The 15,829-nt window shown below is 37.3% G+C and overlaps 1 protein-coding gene across 5 annotated transcripts in view; it reads right to left on the bottom strand.

The window, feature by feature from the left end:
• The window catches only part of Immp2l (inner mitochondrial membrane peptidase subunit 2), an 826,273-nt gene that overhangs the window by 228,399 nt on the left and 582,045 nt on the right, over positions 1 to 15,829 (bottom strand). The window contains exon 5 of one of the 5 annotated variants that reach the window (XM_076941948.1): positions 8,492 to 8,711. The exons of the other annotated variants lie outside the window; for them this stretch is intronic. Coding sequence (XP_076798063.1) covers positions 8,507 to 8,711 — 205 coding nt within the window. The 3' untranslated portion in view covers positions 8,492 to 8,506. Of the gene's footprint in view, positions 1 to 8,491; positions 8,712 to 15,829 lie in introns of those variants that run through there. 5 annotated transcript variants of the gene reach the window in all.

The following is a 15,829-nucleotide window of genomic DNA, read 5'->3' on the forward strand; positions in this document are numbered from 1 at the left end:
ATGGCATGCGGTGTCTCTATCTAAATGCCTGCAGTGCAATTAGGAAATTCCCAGTCTTCGAAATGATAATTCTTTGAAGAAGGATCATATGGCATTCAACAAAAAAAGTTATCATTTTCTCTACTTTTTCTGTTCCAAAAGATATATAAAAAATGCATCTGGTGCATCTATATCTTCCAAGTCTTTTGTGCTATGACAGAAAGGATAAGCCATTCTACTATTAAATAAGGGAAATGGGACATCACAGGGATGGAAATTTACAACAGAGTTAAAATTTATACATGATGATGCAGCAAGAAATCAAAAACTCTGTTATCAAATGGGATTAAGCCAAAATCCCTGACCTGATCTTCTCTCTCCAGACCCCACAAATGTACAGAGGTCTGAGAGAAAGCCAAATTACTGTATGAGGTAAAGCATGCCCACTTTGTTACTATTATCAAATTAATATTTTTTCATTTTATAGACTACTAATGAAATTTGCTATTTATAAGGTTGTAATAAAGCAAATAGTCAATCAATGAATCTATAATTGGTAAAATACTAATAATTTAAAAAATAAATTTCCTGTCGGTTCAATTATCATAAAATAAATAACACAAACTATACTAAGTTGAATAGTAACCCACCGAAAGATTAGCCAATATTTTAAACCCCAGAACCTATGAAACTGATGTGACTCAGAAAGAGAGTAATTATAGAAATAACCAAAGTTGATTCCTCCTGAATTTTGTGGGGTGACACTAATTCTAATGCCAAGTGTCAATATGACAAGAGATGCATGGGTGAGAGGGCTTGAGGAAAGAGAAGAATGCTAGGCAAAGGTGAAGGCAGAGTGACCTCTGTCTGCTCAGGCTCTTAGTACAGAAGGCTACCAAACCTGCAAGGGACAAGTAAAGGAAGCTGAGGAGGGGCACAAACCTTTACACATGGGAATTTCAGAGTTCTAGACTGCAGAACTAGAGAGAACACATGTCTGTAATTTCAAAACACCAATATTGTTTTATTTATTTTGACAATCCTAGGGGAAAACATCCCTTCCTTTAATTCAAAGTCATTAACTGTGACAGGAACCATATTGATTGAATAGAATCTTCATGTTAAACAGGGTGTTACCATGTTTCAGTCTTCTTTTTAACCTTTCTAATGATTCCATGAAAATGTCTTACTGTTAATTCGCATCACTAGTGAAGAAACTGAAAAACAAGGATCTAATGGCTAATTAATCTGAATCTATGCTAAGATCCTCCAGGAAAAACAGAAAGAAGAATAGAAAACAGAAAAGAGTAAATCTTTCCTTGCTTGCATGTTCATCTAAGTCTATGAGAGGAGACAGATTCGGTGAGAAGCAGGTAATGGAGGAAGGCTTGATAATGCAGGTTCAAGCAGTAGGAATGCTACACATCTTAAAACATAGATTATAAAATTATCACGAGAGAGTTAAAGTGCTTATTCTGCTGATGTTACTTAACAGCATTTAGATTATCTTTGCTTAGAAATTTATATTTAGATTTACAGTTCAAACAAGAAAATACTCCAAACTTCTGATAATTATTTCTGAACCTACGAATTCAAGTTTTAGTGCCTTCCCTACAGTAGTCCTATCTAACTTGTATAAGTGATAAAAGTCCCAAGAAAATTATCCACTGATAGATAAGTTTTCCTATAAAGCAGCCTTCTTTAAAATTAAAGTAGAATAGTCACTCTGCATATTATTATTATCAATTATCATTTTATCAAATCTTTACAACTACTCAAGATGCCAACAGAAGTTGGGGGTTCATCTTTCCTAGAGACACACAGAAATCTTGTAAGATACATTCATAAATTAGAATAAACTGCAATGAAATTTAGGTCAGATTCAAGAACCTTCCCACAGCAGGAGCCACTGTATAGACTAAACACACCAACCCTGAGAAAGATGCTTTGATGTAGTCTAAGACAACATGTGCCTTTTGCAGATTGCCTGTTTCCATATGGTGATTTCTGCATGATGCTCCTTTAGCAGTATAATCATTTATAACTAGTTTGTTGTTTTCTTTTGTTTTGGTTTTGGTTTTTGGAGGCAGGGTTTCTCTGTATAACAGGCCTGGCTCTTCTGAACTTGCTTTGTATATCAGGCTGGCCTTGATACCACAGAGATCCTTCTGCTTCTACCTCCAAAGTGCTGAGGTTAAACGTGGACATACCACACCTTATTTTAAAGCATAACTTTTATCTACTTCAGTATTTGAAAAGACAAACATTACTGATAATTTTAGATTTTTCTTGTTAAGAGTTATTAAAACAAGCCAGCAGTTACAAAAAAAAAACTATCCAATATATAAAATTGTAATTACATCTAAGTAGTGCAACCCTTCAAGTAACTGGGATTCTATATCTGACACCATCACTAGAAGTTAGTAACTACAGAATCAGCAAATATGCTGCCCCTCCTCCATTGGAGGTCTTGGTCAATGAGATACTACTTGTGCTTTGGATCATTTGTCTTTCTTTCTGGAGAGCAGTGAGAATATGGTTTCACATATCCTAGAGGGATAAAGGGCCACACAGAGCACATCTCTCATGGGTCTTCATCATTTCCTCTCTGAAATAGAAATGAGCCAAAGGTGCTCTCATACAGGAAGCACTTCACAATGAGCACATAATCCTCTACAATCAGTTCACTGAGTCCTTGAAAGTTTCATTCCAAGAGTAGCCATGTATTCTCTTACCCAGTGGTAGGCAGTAGCGAAGACCATGAGAACTAAGTTTTGACGCAGCATAGAACTGCCTTAGTGTTGGGGACACTGTGAAATGTGCCTAATTTTGTAATGGTTCTTGACCCACCAGATACCCAGGAAGGACCGAGATACTGGTTTACTTTTGGAGATTAAAAGTACAGATGTCTTCCAGACAAAACCGTTACTGAAAGTTGAACACTTAATATTTGAAGGAATGTATTTTTCCTTCTTTCAGTGTCCCCTTTAACATGTTTTATATTCAAAGATAAGTATGAGGCCCAAGGTAAGTGTGCATGTAGTGATTCCAGGAACTGGTCTTAAGGGCATTATATTTTAAATATCATTTTTATATTTAATATTCTTCCTACAGCTTCTGGAGCTCATTATGCTTAAAGGTTTTACAAAAGCAAAGATCATTATGGGATGTGCCCACTCACTGTTGCAGTTCTTTATACTAGTTCTCTTTCCCCCACTATCTGGTGTGAAATTTTAAAACAAATTATCATGAGATAATTTTATGCTAACCAAGGGGAAATAAAATTAATAAAATTCCTCTACACCTTTCCCTAATGTTTATATCTTCCAGAACTTTAGCATGATTATCAAAACTATGCAAAACTATGAAATTAACATTTCACATCTTACTAGTTTCCCATGGAATGTTTCTTTTCTTTTTTCTTTCTTTCTTTTTTTTTTTTTTTTTTTTTTTTTTTTTGTCTTTTGAGTTCTTGATTCTGCTTTAAAATAATAAACTGGATAATCAGTTCTTTGAAAAAGTGAATGTGATGAGAGTTAGACCTGCCAAATTCTTAAATAAGACAGTCATAAATATTTTCAGAACACTGAAGAATTTTTTAAGTTCCTGAAAGTTTAAAGAATACTCAATAATTTTTGTTATCCTGAATTTTGAAATCTCCACATGAGATAGACTTAAATGCTGTTTTATATTATATATACATGAACCTCATATGAACTTTGACATACAGTCTTATAGGTGCACATAAACGTGAGTTTCACAAGTCCCTGGTCTACACTTGACTATTACTCAGAACTGGAGGTAGTTTTTGTTGTTGTTGTTGTTGAAGGTGGTGGTTTTTACCTCAGTGATTGGAAACTAAGGTAGCAGTATCTTCCAAGCCTTGTGATGGAGTGGTAGCTGCATCAGGAGATCTGAATTCTTCTACCACTCACTATTGAATCCAGATGTCAGGTCACTCATGACTCCCTTATACACTTAGCATCTAAGTCACTGTCAGATGTGAAAGCTTTGTACTTCAACTCAGTCTTCTTTTGAAGGTGTTCATTAAAAACTACATGTAAGAGTGCTAGGAAACCAAAGTGTGGGTAGGCAGTGGAGAAGCGGTATGTGAGCTGACACTCCACTCCCTTGCTGATTCTCACCTCTGCTTTATTCAGACTGTCAATACAGGCTGGGATCGCATCATCTGTTCATCTATCCAGTGATGTGAAATCATGTATCTTCAATGACAAATGTGCTTAATTACCCATGGCACACCACCAGGAACATTATTTTGACATATATGTGAGAACTGGGAGCATAGAATGCTCTGGCACAAGGCAGATGCTTCATCTCTCCTAGAAGTTAACTGTAGAGCATTCCAATATAACCAGCCAGGGAAGTGCTTTTAATGTTGCTCCCAGGTCCTTGACATGAGTGAGAAATTATCTTTTCCTGTTGTGACATGCCTAGTATCAATCTACTTGCTGAGAATCACGTGTATGGCTGCAGAAATCTGTAGCCTTACCATAGATGTGGTGCACTGGCTGCAGAAACCATCAACAGCTGTAATTTCTTTCAGTTAAATGAGACTAAAGTTCAATCTATTAATGTTTTCCATCACGTCCATGAAGCCTTTGAGGTCTAGATACTGGCAAAGATAGCTTACATTTTGCTTTAAAATATAAGCATTTATATAACTGTAGAAATAATTGTAATTCTACTCAAGAGGTTGGTACAAAGCCTAGAGCTGAAGAGAGGATGTGAAGAGTAACTCTTGTCAGTTGTAAACAAGTATGCCACCTAGGCTTAAATTTAAATCTACCTCTCTGTGTCTTCGGTAGGTTCTTTCATATTAAAATACTAAAATGCTGGTCAATTCCTTGACATATTCAGTTTGAAGAACCTTGGGAGTCAAAGTGTGTAATCAAATTATTAATTATATTTACATAACCTCAGTAGAACTACATATAAAAGATATAAAATAACAACTATTTTAGAGTTTGATATACTTGGAGATTGTAGAAGAGTTGTTTTTGTAACGTCTAAACTTGGCATAACTACTTCCCCAGGATGAAAGAATAAAATTTAAATTTTAGTAAAAAAATAGTAACTGCTTAAATATTTAAAATACTGGGTGTTTGTTTGTTTGTTTGTATTTAGTTAATATGTGGGCTTGATTAAGTTGGGACACCATGGAAACAAGAAAGACTATTCCAATGTCGTGGCCCAATTTTATGTAAGAGTCAAACTATAAACAATTTTTCATAGTCTTTTAGGAAAATGAGACTGCCCTGTGCTTAAGAAGCCTAATGGAAACAAGCTATTGGATTTCTGGCTCAGTTCTAAGTACACTGGTTTTTAGACAGTCAAGCTGACTGTCAAGACCTTTATTTTATCTGTAACAAGATGAGGGTTAGAAACTGGAGGGATCTGATTGATTTTTTGATTTGTCCTACTGCATGGAACAGTCAACAATTAGATTAGTTGTTTCAAAGGATTTTACCATTACAAATTTCTACCATAAAGAGACATGCTTGGGGCAGTTGCTATGGTGATCATGGCCATGGTTAGGTCCTCAAGTATGTAACAATACATCAGATCCTTTACTTCCCACCAGTAACTATCAATTTAACTTTGGTATTTAGCTGCAATGAAAAAGAACATAAACAATATGTCATTTATAAATCATAGACTGATTTTCAGTGATAAAGAAATAGCATATATGATCTGGCTGGGTTTATATCAATTTGACATAGGCTAGACTCATCTAAAAAAAAAAAAAAAAAAAAAAAGGAACCTCAGTTGAGAAAATGCCTCAATAAGGCTAGGCTGTAATCAAGTCTGTGGGGCATTTTTTTTAAATTGATGGGGATGGCCCAGCCCATTGTGGGTGTAGCAATTCCTGGGCTGGTGTTCCTGTTTTCCGTAACAAAACAGGCTGAAAAAGCTATGGAGGGCAAGCCAGTAAATGTGGGACCATAATGGTCCAGGTTACTATGGAGGAAGCATAGAGGAAGCTTTAACTCAGGACACCTCAACATGAGGACAACAGGAGTTGGCTACTTCCCCTCTCACAACCTGGTGCCATAAAGCTAGCTCCCCCACCATCAGTCCCAGGGAAAATTTATTACCCTGATACTGATCAGGCTTCACTCCTTGTCTGACCTTATAAAGTAACCCTCTCTAAGAGTTTTTGTTTGTTCTGTTTTTGTAACATCTAAACTTGGCATAACTACAGCCCCTGAGTATGTAGATGAAGCATCTTCCAACACTTTTGCCCTAACCAATGGCACACAGCCACATAAGTTTAGCTCCAGAAACCCTGGCTACCTCCACAGGAACGTGAATATAACCCCACCTTTTCCCATAAAGGAACCAGTTCTCTGAAGCTGCTCTGGGGTGTGTTCTTTGCCCATGTACTCACTGCTAACAAAAATCTCATTACACACAGCAGCACCAAGGTAGGGTCCACTCCCTCCAGCTCAGCTCTGTATATTATAATAGGCCAGGCTACCCAGAGGGAGGATCAGGTTGGGAGGGAGATATATAAGCAGCACCACTCCACGGCCTTTGCTTCAGTTCCTGCCTTCAGGTTCCTGCCTTTTTGAGTTCTCATCCTGACTTTCTTTGATGATGAGCAGTTATATAAAAGTGTAAGCCAAGTGAACTCTTCTCTCTGTCTCTTTGTGTTTCATCACAACAATAGTAACCCCAAGACAATATTTAACTATTACTTTTATTTGCAAGAAAAATGTGGGGCTAGAAAGATGGGGCTCAGTGGATAAGAACATTTTCTACTTTTTTTTTTTTTTTTTTTTTTTTTTTTGCAGAGGATGTGGGTTCAGTTTTCAACACCAAAATGACGCTTCACAATTGTTTGTAACTCAAGTTCCAAGGAATTCTACAGCCTTTTCTGGCCATTACAGGTACTGCACACACATGATCCCCTTACATCCATGCGGGGAAAAAACATATACACATAAAAACAAATTAGGTAAAGCTCAGAGAGTCTTGTGGAAGAGTAAAGCATAGAATGAAGGAGCCAGACGGGTCAAGGACACCACAAGATGACCCATGGGGGCTCACAGAGACTGAAGCAACCAATCAGCGACCATGCATGAGCTGGACCTAGCTCCTCTATACATTTGTAGCAGATGTGCACCTTGGTCTTCAACTGGGTCCCCTAACATTATGTGTGTGTAGTGGGCGCTATGACTCTGTTGCCTGCCATTGGATCCCCTTCCCCTAGCTGGGCTTCCTTGTCAGACCTCAGTGAGACAGGATGTTCTTTATCCTGCTATATTTGATGTGCCAGGAAGAGTTGATACATATGGGGGATTTCTCCTTCTCTGAGAAGCTGAGGGAGTATTAGGGGAGGAATTTATACAGTAAAACTGAGGGGAGAGGATGAAGGGGCTACGATTAAATAAACAAATTAATGATGAAAAAAGAATAATTCTTGTAAATTTAGACAAAATGTTACTAGACCATAAATAAGGGGAAAACATCAAATTTCCTGTTAAAAACAATAAATTAACTTTGTATACAAAGACAAAGTACATCAGCATTTGGTGCTATTGATATCTATAAAGAAAAAAAACCTACTTTATAAAAGAATAAAAGCCAAATAGTGAATATAGCACTTTTTCTAAAAATGTCCTATTTATACACACATACTCATTTTGCTTTTAAGGGAGACTACTATTTTATTACTATGACATAGAAGAACTCACAAACTCTACTGCATTTCTGTACTCTTGTTAAAGAAAAAAAAGATATAAGATCTACCTTATAAATATTTTTATATGAATACTAATCTCAATCATGATTGATTAGTACCTAAATATATTGTCCACAGATTATTAATTTGATATAAATTGTGGGTTAAAAAATCAAATATCTAAAGACTGGATATGATGGTTTATGCCTTTAATCCCAGCACTGCAAAGATAGAGACCAGGCTGATTGCTATGAATCCAAAACTATCCAGGGAAACACTAAGTGATGACACTTATTCAGAGAGAAAGAGAAAGAGAGAGAGAGAGAGAGAGAGAGAGAGAGAGATCAAATTGCCAAAATTAGAATATTATTTTCTATTCTCTGCATTTTTACGTAATCCCAGATTAGCAGTGTTTTCTTCAAATTTAAGACAAAGTGCTATAGTCCAATAACCTTATCATTTGTTTTCATAAACTGCCCATACGTTTAGTATTAACAATTGAGTCTCAAACTTACCACTTGCCCAGGAGCAGTCCCCAGGTCCGTACACAGGAATAAAGTCTTTCTCCCCTTCAATGAGTATTACAATACTAATCAACTCCCCTTGTCATTAGGTTACACATTTACCTAATTGAGCCAAATATGAAACAGAAGAACAGGCATCATTGTTATCTGGATGCCTGTTCTGTCTAGAAATCAGTTCCACCCCTACTTTGTAATTTCACAGGCAGCTACTGTGAATTGCTAGCCTTCATCTGCATAAAACTGGGGCTGAGCTAATAAAAAAATGAGACCTCTCTGTTTTTCTCTCTTCAGGGTTTCTTCAGCTCTCTCTTAAGCAAACATTAGAAGAGATTGCAGATGAAAATGTGTCCCAGGGAAGGCAAATGATGTGAGCAGAGGTCAGGTTGTATTTAGTATTCTTCTTCCATGAGCCAGTCTGGTGGATCCAATTTGACAGACCCCTTGTCAACAGAATCTTAGAAATGACATGGAGATCCTCTCCAGGTATCCCAGAGTCCTCTGACCTGCACAGAGAAGTTTTACTCTAAGTAGTTAATATTGCAATATTCAAAATAAACACTAGATAATAATTTTCTCACTTGAAAAACAGGATTCTCAGGTTAGAGGAGAATATGTAAATGCCCACAGAAGTTTCACTTTTCATGTCCTCCTGTGCTGTAATTATCACTCAAGGTGCAATAGGATGCAGCTGATTAATTTGAATGAACTTTTTTGACTGCAACTTCTCTGCCTTTTGTAGATATAATACAAGAAAAGGTAACAGATATGCTGTAATAAAAGCTAACAAAAACCTATTGAACATTTTTAATAGTTTTAATTAATTATTCATGGCTACACATGGCCATAAAGGGGAAAGGGGAAGGTGAGACGGTAAAATCATGCCAGGAAGCTTGGTAAGATTGAGACCTGGAGACTCGTTGTGCACACACCTGAGACATAGGCAACTCCTCGTTCCCTACGAGATTCTTGGCCTGAAATGCGTGCCATGCTTCTCACATAAGAAACCATGACTTGTGGTCTTGTAGGCCAAAACAAGATTTCTCCATACTAACAAGGTACCTAGAGGCCCTGAGGGCTTAGCCAATATGCTTCCCTTCCCAGACATTCCTTCCTGCAAAAGGTGTTTAATCTCTGGTCTACCCTAAGAAGAGGCTATGGTGCTATATATAGCCATTCTCCAACATGAACAGCCATGAATAATTTAGAATAATTTAGAACAGTTTAGAACCATGGATTGTCTTTTTCATCAAGATCCGCTATGGTAAACCATGGAGAAGGCCTTCAACTACAGACCCACCCCCAGCCATGCCCAGAAACTGTCCTCAGCCCTCACTTCTCAGGGATAGCCAAGAGTCTGAAAACCCATGGCCCAGCCCAGTCGTTGGTCCAGGGAACCCCCAAATCAGCTCTGAATTTCTCACACCTCTGACTGCCTTTCCTATCCCCAGAGCAGTGTCTCAGCCAGACACCTGCCCCAGCAACTGCATGGAAAAAGTGCAGTTAAACTTCCTGCAGTCTGACTCCCCAAGAATCCATGCCCACCAGTGGAAAGGACATGGACCCACAGAGAAATAGAAAAGAAAGGTGATCTTTCAAAATTTGCTAGGGAGAAAAAAAAATGCAAGTCAAGGGCCAAGATTTGCAGAATAAGAATTTGTAGGAAAGAGGGCTGGTCAAATGGTTCAGTGGGTGAAGGTGTTTACTTTTAATCATGACAACCTGAGTTTATCTCAGGGGTCCCATATAGTGTAAAAAGAGAATGGACTTTTGTAAGTTGTCCTGTGATTTCCTTGTGTGCACCATGGCTGACATGCGTCCACACACAAAGAAGTGAAATATAGTTTTGAAAAGTTAAAGAAACCAAGAAATGAGAACAAAAGAAAAACAATCCAGGAAGACAAACTTAACTTTTTATATGGAGGTCTATGATATATTCAATAGTTTCAATACTGGCCTAGCATTTGTGAGGCCCTGGATCTGATTCTTTTGCACGGCAAACAAGCTACAGAAGGTATTTTCTATATCCAAACGTGTAAACTAGTCATACTTTCAATAGGTTACGTGAACAGAAAATCAAAAGCTCTATGTATTTTGGTATGCCTTAATAAGTTACCTTCAACTGCAAAAGTGTGGCTTGCCACAAAGACATCTTTATACACTTAGGTATAAAGAAGGTAGTAGCAGCTAACTTTAAAGATGAGGGGCTGGGGATGAGGCTAATATAGAACATGCAGCGAGCACAGGCAGAGCACTAGATGCAATGCCCACCACAAATAAGTAAAAACCAGCCCCTGCAAAGGTCTGCCTCCTTCCTTGTACTCTCATATCTTCACTATGCTATACTTCAGATACATATTGTATTAATTTTGCATGTATTTCATTGATATTATGTGTGAGACAAAAAGATAAAGGCAATTTGGCAGGGCAGTCAAAAGTTCTTTGCAATTCCTTGTTTTATTAGGTAGTAGTAAAACAAATACAATAATTAAGTGTGGCTACTTAAATAAAAGAACATTAAAAAGCTAGTGAACTTGGCTTTCTATTAAGTATGCCTCGTAATTATCTTTTAGTCATTCATTTCACAGTCTGCATCATGCATTACTTAATTGCAAAGCAAAGAGTAGACTGTTCATGTGTACACTAATTGCCAAATATATGTGATTGAATAACCTGGTTATCAAGAGAGAGTAGAAAAAAAACAGTTACTGCAGACAATACAAAGAAAGCAAAAAATAGGATACAATAAACAAAAATAATTGCTAATCACTTAGTATAACATTAGTTTAGAAAAGACAATGTAGAAACTAATTTAGATAACTCCCATACTGGGTCTTAGTCACTTAATTCCCATTTCAAATCTTTTAAAATCCTATCTCACAAGATTTAAAAATTGACAAAAAATATTAAGGGTGAAAAGCCAATTTCCATAATAATTTCACCTGCAAAGATGGAAGCCACAGAGTAACAACTGTACATTTTCTAAGTGTGCACTCCAATAATGAAAATGCAAAAGAATCATTTTTAAGTTAATGTGTTTCAAGGCTCCATTTATATGTTTTGTGTTTATTTGTGTCTGGAAGTTTTAACAGAGAAGAACACAGTTAATTTCTTTCATGAAAGTACTAGATACTAACAAAGTTCAAAAGTCCCAAGATCCACCCTTAAATAGCCACATACATTGTTATAGTTCATGGTTTTTGTCAAGAAATATACACTCCATCTTTTTGAGGTATCAAACTTTTACATCTTTATCATGAAATACTCATAAAACTCAGATGAGTGGTATGTGTAGCACATTAAATTTTCTATAGTCTTTAGGAATTTTCCCTGGAGTTCTCTGAAGTCTATAATCTTGGAATAAAGCCTTCAGCAATTTGTGAAGCCATTTTTTTTCCTGAAGTGTAGCTTGATGCTACCATGTAGAAGTGTTATAAGAAACATCTAGGTAAACGTTATCATTATGTATTTTTGTACAGCTGTCAGTGAGATCATCACCCTTTATAATGTCCTTTTATGAGACTCATGAAGAAAATTTTACTTGCTATCCTCAAGAAAAGATGTGTGATGAATACCATAAATATTTGTAGTGGCTATGATAGTTTTAAAACATGGCTGCAAATTCTTTGTTACTTCTTCAGGCCATCTCCACTCTCTGTTGAATACAGCCTTATGTTAGTAACACAGTTCTAATGAACAGGAAGAAAGAAAAATAGATGATGTAGGGACCCACACCCTAAAGGCAACAAAAATGTGTACTTCTTTCTGTTTGTTAGTCTCTTTCATTTCCTTCTCTTCTGTCCTCACTTTCTCTCTCTTACTGTGCTTTGGATTCCATGGCTTAAACATATGCAATGTTCACCTGTCTGAACCTATATGTACAGACAGAGATACTCTCGGAAAATCAAGTGACTTGTTACTATTATGTGCAACATATGATAATGCCCCACCCCCACAGATGGTCATGTCTTGATACCAGAGTCTGTGAACATATTGTACTGCATGCTGGGTACGTTTTTGAGTTAACTGACCATAAGAAAAGAGAGGCTGTCTATGTAGGACCTACATAACCAATGGATACTTTTTAGAAGGTAAAGCTGATGCACAATATGAGGAGACAAATGCATGAGTGCAGAAGAAAGGATAGAAAATGCAATGATACTAAAGATGGAGACTGAGGAAAGAAACAGAGCATCACAAGCCATGTGGCAGGATGTCTCCAGATCTCAGAGAAGACCCAGATTTAATGTCATACTGCCTGACCTACAGAACTTTAAGAGAATAAATTGTGTTTGTTAATACATTAAGTTCATTGATATAGTGTCAATAGAAAATCTTGTACTCCAATTTTAAGTTTCAGAAGACTTTCAATGAGCTGGTCTAATTCTCAGTTTTGTCTTGTGGGACACTCACAGCAAACCAGTGATCCTCCTGTGGCTACTCTCAGGTTCTCTGAACTCTACACTAATCACCCCATTTTCTAGTCTGTCTCTTCTTACATTGTATGTATTTTTATACACACTTCAAATCACTTTAAGCTAGAAGCACCTGAATAAAATTGATGAAAACGATTCACAGTTATGAAATGACTAAAGACTATTCATCCATGAAGGACCACACACAAGAGCATATCAAGGTATGTGGCAGGTTATACCATCTAAGTTTATGGTAGTGTAGTCTTATGGTATGTAATCAACGACAAACTAAACTAATTGTACCTTGCTCAGAATTCATATCTATTAAGGAATGTTTGACTGATTATGTCATGAAGAACAAGAAATAATATAGGAAGACTCAAGAGTTTCTCAGGTCTCTATTCAAAACAAAACAAACCTGCAATGCAGATCTATAGGTACATCAACTAGACAGAAACAAAATTCATGTACTATTTTCTTAAAGTCATGAATAATGTATCTCTTCTCGTGCAGTTTCAGGGCACGAGTATAATAAATTGCACCCAAGCACAAACATTCAAGCATGTGTGTATATATATTTATACACACAATTTATACACACAACTTTGTGCTATGTATACTAGAGTTAACCGAGAGTCAAATAAGTGAATAAATGAAAACCAGCAATTAACAAGAAAACACACAGAAACAGGAGAGAAAGGGATCCTGGTGTCATTTTTAGTGAGAATTTCTCAAATGACATTGGATTTCAACATTCTAGTCATTAGCAAAGATACTGCCCATCCCTCAGCAATTGCTTTCTAAACCTGTTGAAGCCTGTCCTCCTTGGATGTTGTCAGCATCTAGATCCAAGACCTCCCTAAAGTCAGCTCAGCCTCTCAAATTCCTGATACAGAAGCAATCTTGTGGCATAGACAGAGAGGCAATTACCTGGCACCTGGAAACCTGCCTGCAGCTTCCAATGACTTCTGCCTTGCATGAAACTCTAACTGCTACTCAGTGGCTGCCATGTCTATCTGGACCATGTCTTTGTAGCCAAGCTTTTGCCTCAGTTCCCTAGTGAGCCCAGAAACTAGCCTGAAACCTCCAACCAATTTGTGGAATGCACAACCTTAGAACTGTTCACATCATTTTTTTTCCTATGTAATAAAGGGCACTGGCTGTGCTGATTTCTAACCTATTTATTTAAAAAGCAAAGCTACAGTATACAATGATCTGGTCACAACATTTTTCTGTCATTCTTCTAGCCATAGCCTTCTGCTCTCTTGTTATATGACAGACTATTATTTCGGACCCCTTATAAGAAGAAAGGACTCAGCTGTTTTGCTTGTTATCATTTTGTTTGGGGGTTGGGCAGAGGATTATCCCCCAAAAGGCACAGCAGTGAATATCTTCTATTTGTGAATCACAAGATATAGCTAGAAGAAATGAGACCGAGGTGTGTGTATACAGCCCCACCTGTTCAGAGCACCTTGACATAGCAAATCTGTCTGTTAGGGACTGTACTTTTATAAAACCCCATCTGTTTGGAGTGCTTTGTCATAAAAAATATATTGGTCTGTTGGGGATGAACTGAAAAGTGGAAAAATATCTTAGAAACTTTGGAAATACTTCCTGTTCCTCTAGAATGGTTGTCACTTGGTACTTACGCAACGGCCACTGAATCTGTTTTCACCATCATAATCTACAAAATTTGTAAGCCTGAGTGGCTGACTAAAACCATCATTGATGTCCCCCATTAGAAAAAGTAAAGTCCCTTATAATATTGGCTAGCAATAGGAGCTCTTGATTATCCTCTAGAGAGTCACCCATGGGCACAGAAATGCTGCGTGTGAATCCCATCTGACCTCAGTAGAATGCATCATAGTGCATAAAGTATGTGGACATTAATCATAGAGAAGGAAGCCTCCTTCTGCTCCAGCTCTTTCCTTACAAGTACAGAGTATTATTTGCAGGTAATATGCTTCACTGAGCTTGCACTGAATTGTTCACGCAACAGCTGTAAATCAAGATTGACTTTTTGAACTTCACTTTGCATAATTCAACACGCTACTCAACATCTTCTGCTTAAGCAGGCTCAGGGCTTAAAAGAATGTGCAAAGCTAAATAACTACCCATGGGTGTCTCAAAATGATGAAATAACAAAAAGGGTTTGCATTAACAAATCAGGAATGAGTCACTTACTGTCTGATTCTTCTCTGATCAAGAAGTGACAGCGAAGGTGCCATTAACAAAGAGAAATGTCATGAAATGATTGAAATGAAAATTTCTTCTAGTTCTCAGTGATGAGAAGATGACCATAGAAGGAGGGGTGTAAAGATAACTCCTGCTAAATACTAGTCCATCAAAAGTCAGACTTACCAGCCTTTCAGTGGAAGAGTTAGTCTTAACTCAGGAGTAATCAGCCCTGCAGTTATAGGCATAGTGCCCCAATTTATTTCCATTATGTGGAAGTCAGCACATACTTAAAAATGCTGTACAGCAGTAATCTTTATCACCTCACTGCAACCTCTTCCTTTCTCTTTGTGGGCAGATTCCCTGCCCTCCTTCCCCAGAGGGTGATCAGGTCCTCCATCAACAGGTGTCTTCATTGTCTCCAGGGTCTTTTACTTATTCTATCCAAATCATATTGTCCCCTCTCCCAGCAGGATTGTTATGGGCAGCAGCAAACCTTTGTCACATCACCTTTCCCCCAACTTGAACAGCTCCAAGGAGCAGGTATCCTACACCTGAAACTCATTGTCTGTGTCACTCATAGAAGCAATGAAAACTAATTCAGGAAGAGGAGGGAGAAAGAAAATCACATTGAGTTCTGCTTGAGTAACAGACACCTAGCATGCATATTTGTCACATCAGCCTTGTAGGTTAAATATGGCAGTATTTCCATACTGCCCAACTAACTACTGAGATCACTAAGACATAGGATAGTTAAAAATTAGTCCAGAGTTATAAGAATCATCACTGTTAAGCCTCGAATATGTGGTATTAAAACATTTAATCACCACACTAATAATGTACATTCCTAGTGAGCTTTGAAATTAAAAAAAAGATGAAATTAACATCACAAATAATGTTTCCCTAATATACACTCTACTTCTGACTCTTGCAATTTTTCAGTTCCCTCTTCCACAGTGACCCCTGAGACTTGGGAAGTGGTGATGAGATATACACACCTCATTTAGAGATCAGCACTCCACACTCTCTTATTC

This window comes from Arvicanthis niloticus, chromosome 11 (assembly GCF_011762505.2).
Source record: "Arvicanthis niloticus isolate mArvNil1 chromosome 11, mArvNil1.pat.X, whole genome shotgun sequence".
In the NCBI taxonomy this organism is placed as follows: Eukaryota; Metazoa; Chordata; class Mammalia; order Rodentia; family Muridae; genus Arvicanthis; species Arvicanthis niloticus.